General features: G+C 42.3%; 1 protein-coding gene across 2 annotated transcripts in view; it reads left to right on the plus strand.

Moving 5' to 3' along the window:
• The window catches only part of LOC310772373 (T-cell surface glycoprotein CD4-like), a 45,245-nt gene that overhangs the window by 16,845 nt on the left and 15,450 nt on the right, over positions 1-12,950 (plus strand). For both annotated transcript variants that reach the window (XM_083632159.1, XM_083632158.1), the window contains exon 3: positions 11,393-11,713. In XM_083632159.1, coding sequence (XP_083488285.1) covers positions 11,393-11,713 — 321 coding nt within the window. The remainder of the gene's footprint in view (positions 1-11,392; positions 11,714-12,950) is intronic.

Here is a 12,950-nt window from a genome sequence, read left to right on the forward strand (position 1 = left end):
CCCGCTGCACGGCCTCGCCCGACAAGCTGGCCCTGCAGCTCGCATACGCAGCTCAGCCGCTGCACAGCTCTGCATCCCATGTGTTTAGACTTTATTTTTACAACAGTAAAAAGTTTGCGTTTCTTTGGTTAACACAGTAGTAAGTATTGATGTGGGTGCAGAATGAATAGATGCCAGCAATAACTGCTCAAAGACCTCTAATCTACTGCATCTAATGTAAATATCAACCTGGCTGCAGCTTTTACAACCCCATAGTGGCAAATAACCAAACTACAAGCAACATATATTTGAAATTGTAATACAAGTTCTGACAATATGTAAACACTATGTACAATGACAAATGGATGTTCAAAAAGCATAGTTCAAAGAGTTCTAATCTGCATTGTCCAAGATGTAGCCTACAGATAATGAAAAATGTATGCCTAATTTTAAGAGTTCAAATAGTTCTTCTGTGTCATGGATTGTTTGCTGGAAGCCACGGTATTATCCATCAGGTGAAGGGTACACAGATCGCCTGCACAGCACACGCTGGCAAAACAATAGGACGATGCCTCCCTCTCTCGCCGTGTAGAATAGGCTATCAGGCGACACTGTCAGCATAAAAACAAACAGAAAAAACTTTAGAACGAACGGCACGCCTATTTTCAGTGTAACGTTTGACGTTACATACAAATGTTCTGCTAAATAGTAGGATGCAAAAAACGATTGGTTATCATCATAATCTACTGCAAGCTATCAGGACTAACGTTACACAGACACCAAAACAGTATAGTAACGTATTGTTATTGTTACATGTATGGTTGTATCGCTATGAAAAACATCATCACATAATTATTTAATTTATTCACAGATGCCACTATAAGACCAAAACAGTATAGTTTTGGTCGGGTCTGAAGCCAGACTCCCACTTCTTTCAGTGTCTGCCCCTGGGACTTGATTTTGCTCTTATGACATCACTGATGACATCATCAGTGGGACTCTTGTGACATCACTGAAGATGTCACAACTGATTTTATGACATCATTGATGACATCACAACCTCTTATGACATCACTGATGATGTCACAATGCCTCTCTGACATCACTGATCACATCTTCACTGGGACTTTGTGTGTGTGTCCGTGTGTGTCCGTGTGTGTGATGTCACAATGCCATTGACATCACTGATAATGTCAATTTGACATCACTGATGACATCATCACTGTCTGGGACTGTGTGTGTGTGTCTGTTTCTTGTGTGTCTAAGTGAATTTATGACATCACTGATGATGTCATCAGTGGGACAGACAGACAAAGCCCTAGCTCTCTTTTATATACTGATGATTGATAATGGATAGATAGATGGATAGATGTTATGTATGTGGCCTATAGACGGGTTTCTTGTATACAACAAACATTAGTGGGTGCGTGCGCGCGCAGGGACAGAGGATGACGAGAAACGCATCGAGCTGATCGCCCATTGGTTCAACACAGGTGCATCACAAACCCACAGTGAAGTGTAGAAACTTCAATTTTATATCTATTCCAAGCTGTCACTCTACATTTTACATAAATACCACCTGTAATGCCTACATTAACAATAAATTAAGTAATCTGAAGGGCTGGGTCATTTGAGCAGTGAGTGTGGGTGGCGCTAATGCACGTTTTAATTTGTTTACAAACCGCTGTTAAACCAAACTGTAGAAGAAGAAAAGCAGCAGTGAGTGTGCTGCGGGGGTGTTTGACTTGTTGACGCCTCACCTGACTGTGCTCGGCTGCTCTCGTCTGCTTTCCAGGCGAGGCAGCAGTCAACTCAAAGGAGTGTGTGGAGCATTATGTCTAATGTGTGGAGCGGCTTTCTACCCCCGCGATGTGCGTGCATCTATGAGATGACGTTGCACAGAAACCCGTCTATGTAGGCTATGTATATGTGGTATGTGTATAATCTACCGTAAAACTTCAATTAATAGCCCGGGCGTTTATTTACAAAATATGTAGCCAGACCCTGCGTCTATATGGGACCTGCGGCAATTTGGGACCTGCGTTAAATTATTTTTGCACAAAATTCTTGCTCAGCAAAGATTGGAAATAGTATCAAATTATTGAACCAAACCTGTCGGATTGAGTGTAAAAAAATCATCAGAAATGAATAGAGCTCAGAACGAAAATGTGTTGCTGGTGAACGAATTTCCACTTTAACACATTCACTGCCAGCCATTTTTTTTTTACTGTAGGTAGCTTCTGCCAAGCCGTTTTTTGAGGATTCTGGCTCATTTTACAAGAGCCGAGGATAATTTTCTGCTTGGACTTTGTGAACACGAAGTTCACAAAAGTACTAATAGAATGTGTGCTTTCTCTGTCTAAAAGAGTTAGTTTGTAGAGTTAGTAGTTATGTAGATATTAGCCGTTGAGTACAGCATGGTTTCAGTGTCTGAGACAGGAAGCTGAGATAATCGCAGTTTTGTGAAATTCAATCAAACAGGCAGAACAGTCACTTTAACCATTTATTTTTGGCATCAGTGAGAGATCAGACATCTGAACAATATAGTTCTGAACACCCTCTCCCTTAAACTCCTCCCTCCGTGGGCGTGTCTGGTGGCGTTTGTCACAAGCCAGTTTCTCCTGCCTGTCTGAGCAGTGAGCAGCCTCCCTCTCTGGCGGCCCCTCGTCGGCGAGTGTGGCGAGTGTGGACTGTGGATGGGACTCAATCGTTTCTTGGATTTTCGGTTGAGAGCTTTGATGAAGCTTTGTGCGATTCTAGGCTTTATGCTGCCCACCCAGTCTATTTTTGGAACCCCCCACCCTTGTGCGCCCGTGTGCAGCAGCGTGAAAGCGTTTTCGCCTACAGTATGAGAATGAGGCTCGTTCGTTTCTGGGTTTTCGGAATGCGTGCGATTCTGGCCTTTCTGCGGGTGTTTCAAAGTGTGTTTCACCCATAATCTATTATGCAAATTTGCAATCCCCCATGCCAGCACCGCTCTCCGCTCTCGGTGTGCTGCTCTGCTGGCGCGGCCGCTCTCGGGCGAGTCTGGTGACTGATGACTGTAAAATCGCCAAGCCATTTCCTTGAGAATGGCTTTCTCCCGCAACTGTTTTTGGTTGGCTTTCTCTCTGTCGGGAGAGCACTGTCGCCACTTAGTTGGTCGGTAAAATAGATTATACTAATTCAATACTTCCAATATTTTTATAGGAGACGTGGGGGGCATTGATCCACGTAGCACCGTCAAAAGTCAACTCGTCATTGGCAGTGAACGTGTTAAATAGCGCATCACTCAGCTGCGGCATACTTACGCACCTCTCGCATTCACTGTAGTTGAGCCGACCATGCATGTCAATCCCACTGACCTAAAAAATATGGTCAAAGCTATCCCATTCATTTTGGTTTGGAGTTGAAACGTTGGCCATCGCAATCTTGATTTTTCGTCAGCAGAGGAATGGGTTGAGTCCTTGCGCAGCTCACATTAGATGGGGGTTTCCCAGAGCCGCAGCTCCGCCTGCTATTGGTCCGTGATCGGCAAGCTGCGGGATCACTGGACAGGCGATCTGTCAATCACCCCCTTTCCTATCATCTATCTTACGCCAAACGGGCGAGTTATATAAAAAATGGCCCAGTTGTTATGAAGGTGAAATTAGCTATATAGACCAAAATCGTGTTAAGGCCCAGGCTGTAAAGATGCTTAAAGGATGGCTTTACCGTGGTGAATATGAAGATCTATTAAATGTAATGCACCTATGGAGTTGGAATCCGTTGAAATTTTTAAAATTGGTCGTTTCTACACCGAGAAATCAAACAAAACCCACTCTGTGGGGTGGGGTGGGGGAGGGGAGGGGCGGTTGCGGGAGGCAGAAATCCTCCACTTCCCACAATGCACTGGGCTCATGGTTTTCCAGTCCACGCCCAGCCCGCAGGCCCTGGGGGCAAACTCCTGTAGGTGGCGGTAATGCACAAAAAGCTGATTACCAACCGCCATAAAACAATAGAAGAAGAAGAAGAAGAAGAAGAAGAAGAAGAAGAAGAAGAAGAAGAAGAAGAAGAGTCATTTCACCATCAAGAAGAAGAAGAAGAGTCATTTCACCATCAAGAAGAAGAAGAAGAGTCATTTCACCATCAAGAAGAAGAAGAAGAAGAGTCATTTCACCATCAAGAAGAAGAAGAAGAGTCATTTCACCATCAAGAAGAAGAGTCATTTCACCATCAAGAAGAAGAAGAAGAGTCATTTCACCATCAAGAAGAAGAAGAAGAGTCATTTCACCATCAAGAAGAAGAAGAAGAGTCATTTCACCATCAAGAAGAAGAAGAAGAAGAGTCATTTCACCATCAAGAAGAAGAATAATGCTTGATTTTACCTGTCTTGTCATTTCACCATCAAGAAGAAGAATAATGCTTGATTTTACCTGTCTTGTCATTTCAGCGTGATTTCTAACCCCACATAGGATAAGCAAAAACCACGCCCTGTTGCGCTGGGATTGGCCAGGAGCATTGAAGCTTGGGACTAAAGCACCTGGGGTTTTTCATCTTTTAAAATAAAGATGTTTAAAAAACTATTGCTTGTTACATTTTCAGTGCTGTACCTTTTCTCTGGGTAAGAATTGAGCTTGAAATTAACGATATGATACATTATATTATATGAGCTATGAACGTGAACACAACACTGTTTATATTATTGCATGTTTTTGTAGATTGTGTACATTGTGTAGATTACAATTATTATGCTTGACCATAATTAATTCATTTCAATGTCCGCTCTCAATGTCCGCTCTCGAAATTGCTGTCCGTTCTCAAGAGCTATTCAGTTGGTTCATGAAATCGCTGGGCTGCGTGCCCTCCAGTGTTGCTCCTGGCCAATCCCGGCGCCACAGGGCGTGGTTATTGCTTATCCTAAGTGGGGTTAGAAATCACGCGTCATTTCACCATCAAGAAGAAGAATAATGCTTGATTTTACCTGTCTTGTCATTTCACCATCATCGCTGGCCAGCCTCCCCTCGCTGTCTACATTTTCACTTTCCAGGACTTGGCATATATCGTCAATTTCAATTTGTGAATTATAAAGTTATATATATAGATATATATTTTTTCATCCATCACTTACCACAGCAAGTCAAGGATTTGAAATCATTCAAATATGTTTTCATTCAGATGTGAATTCAATCCATAAGTAACACATTGACAGAATGTGGCTATTTTGGTCATGGGTTTCCTACACTTTCTGTAATAAAACATCTAAAGCAAAAATCTTATCAGATGGGGTGCTCTCGGACATAATCTTATCAAATGAGGGTCAATGGTCTAATTTGGCACCGTTTAGGGGTCCTTGACATGAAAAGTTTGAGAACCACTGTCTTAAAAAATGCAGTAGGATTTCTATTACAAATTTATGGAATGAAGACATTTTATAGGTTGGTGTGAAAATCAACAGCTCTGCATCCCATGTGCACTTTATTTTTGCAACAGTAAAAAGTTTGCATTTCTTTGGTTAACACAGTAGTAAGTATTGATGCGGGTGCAGAATGAATAGATGCCAGCAATAACTGCCCAAATACCTCTAATCTACTGCATCTAATGTAAATATCAACCTGGCTGCAGCTTTTACAACCCCATAGAGGCAAATAACCAAACTACAAGCAACATATATTTGAAATTGTAATACAAGTTCTGACAATATGTAAACACTATGTACAATGACAAATGGATGTTCAAAAAGCATAGTTCAAAGAGTTCTAATCTGCATTGTCCAAGATGTAGCCTACAGATAATGAAAAATGTATGCCTAATTTTAAGAGTTCAAATAGTTCTTCTGTGTCATGGATTGTTTGCTGGAAGCCACGGTATTATCCATCAGGTGAAGGGTACACAGATCGCCTGCACAGCACACGCTGGCAAAACAATAGGACGATGCCTCCCTCTCTCGCCGTGTAGAATAGGCTATCAGGCGACACTGTCAGCATAAAAACAAACAGAAAAAACATTAGAACGAACGGCATGCCTATTTTCAGTGTAACGTTTGACGTTACATACAAATGTTCTGCTAAATAGTAGGATGCAAAAAACGATTGGTTATCATCATAATCTACTGCAAGCTATCAGGACTAACGTTACACAGACACCAACACAGTATAGTAACGTATTGTTATTGTTACATGTATGGTTGTATCGCTATGAAAAACATCATCACATAATTATTTAATTTATTCACAGATGCAACTCTTCTAACACCAAAACAGTATAGTTACGTATTGTTACACGTTCTGCTATTACTTACTCGACGCTGCTGGCCTTGGCCTCGTTCCTCGGTATATTCAGCGACTTCTTCAAGAAGTAATTGGCCTCTCGCTGTAGCAGAGCGATCCATCGGAGCACATTTGCAGCAGCGGCACGATGCAGAATGTCTCCCCGCACAGCGAGCCTCGGGGCCTCGGCCTCTGGTTCGTCGCCAGCGGCCTGTTCAACTGCCTCTCCTTCCATACAATTACGCAATTCCTCTGCACTGGAGTCTGGCTCATATGGCATTCGGTAGCCCTGAATGTCAGAGTTTATTAGCACACTTTGGAAATCGTCTTCATCCATATCAAACTCTTCAATTTCACCAGAAATATTTCTTCTAGCCATGGTTCTTTGCAAGGAGCTAGGGGAGCTAACGTTAGCTGTGTGGTGGAAAAAGATGGCTGCCCACTGTTTTGGTTTTGGAGCTGTGGAGGGGCGTGGAGGCCCTCTAGAGGCGGGACCATGGCGGCACACCCACACAAGACTTGTAGTTTAAAGCTGCTCATCTTCCGCAAGTGTGGTACACCGCTCTGACGCGGTCGTGACGTAAAACGCGTCAGAGCGGTGTACTAAATATGTGAAAGATAAGGGAGATCAGCCAGGAGGGTTGAGTGAGGGGAGGTAAAGGCTGCTTATCTAATCCAACTACTGACATTGTAATGACAAAAATCTGTTTGAAAATCAGGAAAGCCGGCCTTTAATTACTGTTACAAAGTGGAGCATTTTAACAGGAACAATGGGACTTCTGAGCCCTCCCTCAAGTGGCGATTCAAGGAATTACAGTTTAAACAAAGACTTCCGCATCTTCCTGGGAAAGTGGCAGAGCTTCTTTGCCCACTGGTCAATCCACACCGCAGTTTCATCCATGGCTATGATGTCCCTCGCCTGTATCTTCTTTGTCTCAAATCTGTGTTGAAAATGCAGGGTATCCGAGGGGTCTTGAAAAGTATTAAAAGTTGATAAATAAATTTAGGTAAAATTAAGACCCTCAAAGTCTTAAAAAGTCTTAAGTCCATTTCAAATTCAAGACGTTCTAAATTAATTTTTTTCGATGCGAATAGCATATTTGTCCAAAGATTTTGTTAAAATTTTACGTGAATTCATTTATTTTGGGCCTTACATCAGCGCAACAAAAAACTACAACCCGGAAACACTCACGTTAATGCATAACTTCAACCCGGATGCTAAGGGCGCGAGTAGCGCTTGTGTTTTCTTCCGTGTGCTGGCTGCAAACGGAATGGGGAAATGTAACTTTGTTGAGTCATGGTTGGAGCACACTGAGTTCAAACCATGGCTGAAGCCCGTCACTGGGAATGACCGGGAGGCGTATTGTTCGCTGCGTGAAAAGAAAATAAGCGTAGCTTCGATGGGGATCAATGCTCTCTGTCCCATATGCAAGGCGCTAGCCACAAATCCGCTGCAGCACAGACAGCGGTTGTCCATCGCGCTTTTCTGTGCTACACCTTCTGTGCTACACCTTCCCCGGCCAACATTAGACCACCCAGTATGACAGCTGAAGCTAGTACTGCTAACGTTAGACCACCCGGTACGACAGCTGAAGCTAGTACTGCTAACGTTAGACCACCCGGTACGACAGCTGAAGCTAGTACTGCTAACGTTAGACCACCCAGTACGACAGCTGAAGCTAGTACTGCTAACGTTAGACCACCCAGTATGACAGCTGAAGCTAGTACTGCTAACGTTAGACCACCCAGTACGACAGCTGAAGCTAGTACTGCTAACGTTAGACCACCCAGTATGACAGCTGAAGCTAGTACTGCTAACGTTAGACCACCCAGTATGACAGCTGAAGCTAGTACTGCTAACGTTAGCCACCCAGTATGACAGCTGAAGCTAGTACTGCTAACGTTAGACCACCCAGTACAACAGCTGAAGCTAGTACTGCTAACGTTAGACCACCCAGTACGACAGCTGAAGCTAGTACTGCTAACGTTAGACCACCCAGTATGACAGCTGAAGCTAGTACTGCTAACGTTAGACCACCCAGTAAAACAGCTGAAGCTAGTACTGCTAACGTTAGACCACCCAGTATGACAGCTGAAGCTAGTACTGCTAACGTTAGACCACCCAGTACAACAGCTGAAGCTAGTACTGCTAACGTTAGACCACCCAGTATGACAGCTGCAGCTAGTACTGCTAACGTTAGACCACCCAGTACAACAGCTGAAGCTAGTACTGCTAACGTTAGACCACCCAGTACGACAGCTGAAGCTAGTACTGCTAACGTTAGACCACCCAGTACGACAGCTGAAGCTAGTACTGCTAACGTTAGACCACCCAGTACAACAGCTGAAGCTAGTAGTCAAGTCAAGTCAAATTTTATTTATATAGCACCTTTCATACACAAAGGCAATTCAAGGTGCTTTACAAAAAAATAATCGAAAAAACAAGCAGCAAAGCAATGCACATATAAAAAACACATAAAAAACACAGCCGACAGTTTTAGTTAAAATATATACTCAAATTAACAAACATGAAACATTATTTATGTTTTAAATAAGTTACAAGGCATTCTTCAGTATTATTATTACATGCACAGTCCATTTGTTGGAAATGTACAGGAATCTTTTTTTTTTTTTTTTTTTTTTTTTTTAAATTACAGGCCGAGAGAGGCTAGTAGTTAGTAGAGGCTACTAGTTTAGTAGCAGTTAAAAGCAAGAGTAAACATAAAGGTCTTTAGCTTGGATTTAAAAATAGGCAGAGTAGGGGCAGATCTAATGTGTTCAGGGAGTTTGTTCCAGTTATGAGAGGCATAGTGGGAGAACGCGGCTTCACCATGTTTTGATTTGGTCCTCGGGACCATTAGTAGACCAGTGCCTGAAGATCTCAGGGATCTGGATGGTTCATAGTGTAGAAGCATTTCAGAGATGTAGTGTGGGCCTGACCCGTTGAGAGATTTGTAAACTATTAGCAGAATTTTAAAGTCTATTCTAAGATTTACTGGCAGCCAATGCAGGGATTTGAGAACTGGTGTAATGTGTTCAGCTTTCTTGGTTCTTGTTAGAACTCTAGCAGCCGCATTCTAGTACTGCTAACGTTAGACCACCCAGTACAACAGCTGAAGCTAGTACTGCTAACGTTAGACCACCCAGTACAACAGCTGAAGCTAGTACTGCTAACGTTAGACCACCCAGTACGAACGACAGCTGAAGCTAGTACTGCTAACGTTAGGTCGGCTGCCGCTTCAACTTCTGCTGACAACACTAGCGCTGCGCTGGTGTTGTAAAACACCACTCTCACACCTCCAATGAACGAATTTCAGAAGTTTTCAAAGCAATTTTTCCTGAGGAACTTCTCCCTGGAAGTGATGTTGGTATAGATGGGCCATTGTATTTAAGAAAACAGTATTATATCATATAGTGAGTGACCTGTATGCAGAATATAAATTGTATGTAGGGAGATATTGTTCATCATTGTAAAGCCACAGCACAGTAAAGAGGATATTGATGTGATGTTTGTCGTTCTTCATAGATCTATAGCCTTTTCATTTTGCTCTCAAAGTTCACCACATTCATGCATTTTACTTTAAAATGTATTACATTTTCTTCCGGGGGCGTCGCCCCCCTAGAGGGTCCAAGGTCCACCCACCATGATCTCTCCAAATACTGCGGGAAATGAACACTGCTGTGTGCATTAGCGGTGGGGGAAGAAATCGATACACCATAGTATCGTGATATTTTCCCTGACGATATTGTATCGATATTTGGACGCCAAGTATCGATATTGCATTTTTTTTTTTTTTTGCAGGCCATGCCAGGCCACCGGGCTACTATAAACTTTAGTTCCAAGGCCAGCAGTAAACAAACAGTAGCATATTTTCATTTTGTTTTAACAGTAACAGTTTTGTCATAACAGTCATTTACAAATTCCCCAGTTACTGAATGGGCTGCACAAGATGTTTTGTGCAAGTGAAGTGAAGTTGCATTGTTCAAAAACTACCTAAGTACAGTAGTCCACACACACATCCAGTTAAGGTGGACTGTAAGTAGGCTGTAACAAACAGTTCAGTTTGTCAGGTGCATGCAACTATGACATGACTTTATGAAAGTTGTTGGTCTGTCTACTTGACAATGTTGCTGCAATAAAATGGTTGAAGTCAGATGTACAGACTGGAAAATTGTTCTTTATATACAGTAAAACAGATGTTGACAAAGTTTTCCTTTGGGGACATCATTTGCAGTTGAAAAAGTAAGAAATCGCAATACATAGAATGAAATATCGCAATAATCAATATATCGCAATAATCAATATATCGCAATATCGGCGATATCGCAATACTATCGTATCGTGACTCAAGTATTGTTTTAGTATCGTATCGTGGGCATCTGGTGATTCCCACCCCTAGTGTGCATGAGTGAGCCTGTCACTCAATGTATTCTCTTATTCCCTCCCAGCCTATCTGATTTCTGTTGTATTGGTACAGTGCTCCATAGAAGTTATAGAAAATTAAGACCGTTTAGTTTTGCAATCTCAAACTCAATGTATAGTAAGTGTTAGTTAAGGGTGTGTCGCTGATGTAACCGGTTACAGCTCAAAGTGGCGCTGAGGTCTTGAAATATATTGGAAGGGTCTTGAAAAAGGTCTTAAAAAATATTGAATTTAATTGCTGCATATACCCTGAAATGTGACCAAATTCACCAGCTTCTCGGTGAAGAGCCTGGCATCTTTCTGTGCAACTGTTGTCTTCTGACAGAAAGGTTGTTGGAATGTGTCAAGCAGCAAAATCTTCCTCGTCCCTGCTGTCACTCACCGAGGCGTAGATTTCTTTAGCGTTCATAGAAGGAGAGTACTCAAGCATTTAAATCATCATCATCATCATACATGCCGAAGTGGCGTCTGTCTGTGATTTTGGTCCCACATTGTGAGATTTGTGACACGTTTTTGGTCCCACATTTGTTGTGATGATTTTGGTCAGTAATGATGTCACTCGAGCACTCGATGTCATCAGTGATGGTCACTCAAACAATTGTGATGTCACTGATGATGTCACAAGGTCGCCATGACCAAATGTAAATCTTCTATGCGATGTGCAGACTCGACTTTTAATGCACAATTTATTTCTTCCCAAATCTTATGAAATGGACCTTTTAATGGGGAGTAAATAAAACCAAATTTTGTTGTTATCTTGTAGCTTCTGGCCAGGAGATGATGATCAGCGGTTTCAGAGGAGAAGATGTCCTGTTACCCTGCACCACCAGTCAGCCTGACAAGGGCGCCACCTTCTACTGGCGGGACAAAGACGACCTCAATGTCTACGATACTGTCGGCAATAAACCGGACGTTTCTGAACAGGATGTTCGCTTCAGGAATCGAACCCACAGTTTCCCTGAGCTGTACAGCCAGGGGAACTTCTCCATCATTCTGCAGAAGGTCCAGCTGATGGACAGTGGAACATACAGCTGCATCATACCGTTTGGCGACTTCGAACACCAAGTCACACTCAGCGTCATAGGTTTGTAGCAGTGGGTTCTTGTGTTTTTTTATTAGTAACGTGCACAAAAACTGATGTATTCTATTCACTCTGCAAATCAATTAATTAATCAATTAACAGCAGGCATTGGCACAGTGGGAGGCGTGTGCAAGTTGTTCGCTATTCTCCCTGCAAACCACATGCTATATGTAGCAACCAGGCGACCTCATGCAACTCAAGCCCATTCAAGGAAACTACGGTACATCTTTCAACAGCCCAAGTTTGGCAGGTTTAAAGATGTTTTCAATATCTCCAATCTCTGGCAGATGTTCAGCTGTGTAACACTGGAACAGAACCATCGCCAAGGCAATTTGATTCTTTAAACATCCGTCCCTTTCAAAGTACATCACAAACGGTCCATTTTTCTGCAACTCGACAGTGCTGCTTATCCCAGAAGCTTACTTCCTGGAACTTTTGTGAGGTAAAACACTGGTCCATTGGAGTGAGTGGAGATGTTGCAACTCTTCTATTCTATTATACAGCTCTGGATGAAACCACCAAAATATTTGGTATGTTGTCATCACTGATGACATCACTGATGACAACATCACTAATGACATCATCACTGATGATATCCTATCCGTTCCTGACTGAATGAATGAAAGAATGAATGAATGCATGACTCACCCCAAAAAGCCTAGGGATGTCTAGGGATGCAGGTGGCGACTAATTTCCCTGAAGACTAGTCTATTCTTTTTTACTTAGACTAGTCAACTAGTCTATAAGTAAGAAAACAGTTAGAAAACAGCCAAAACTGAGCACAATTTAATCTAAGGTTAAAACACTGTCTGAAAAAAACATTGCGTGTCTTTAACACGTTCACTGTCCTCGGCTCTTGAAAGATGAGCCAGAATCCTCAAAAAAACCCTTGGCAGAAGCTACCTACAGTAAAAAAAAACTGTTGGCAGTGAATGTGTTAAGAGCCATTTGAAACCATTAACTCATTGTGTGCCAGCCACTTTTGGAGAACGGACGCTCCCAGTGCCAGAGTTTCAGAGCGTTTTCAGTGATTTCTCGAGGCCCACAGAATATTGTGTGATATTACTATGTAAACACCGAACACGCACAAAGAATGATGAGACTCTCTTCTATCATCTGCAAAAAAAAGTTTATTGATATAATTTTCTGTTCTTTAGTTATCAGCCGGAGAAGATAGGTTGATTTCAGCAAAAACACACGTTTCAATTTAGAATCTGAGATATTCAGCCTTTTGTGAAAT

Source organism: Poromitra crassiceps, assembly GCF_964638095.1.
Source record: "Poromitra crassiceps genome assembly, chromosome: 2".
NCBI lineage: Eukaryota > Metazoa > Chordata > Actinopteri > Beryciformes > Melamphaidae > Poromitra > Poromitra crassiceps.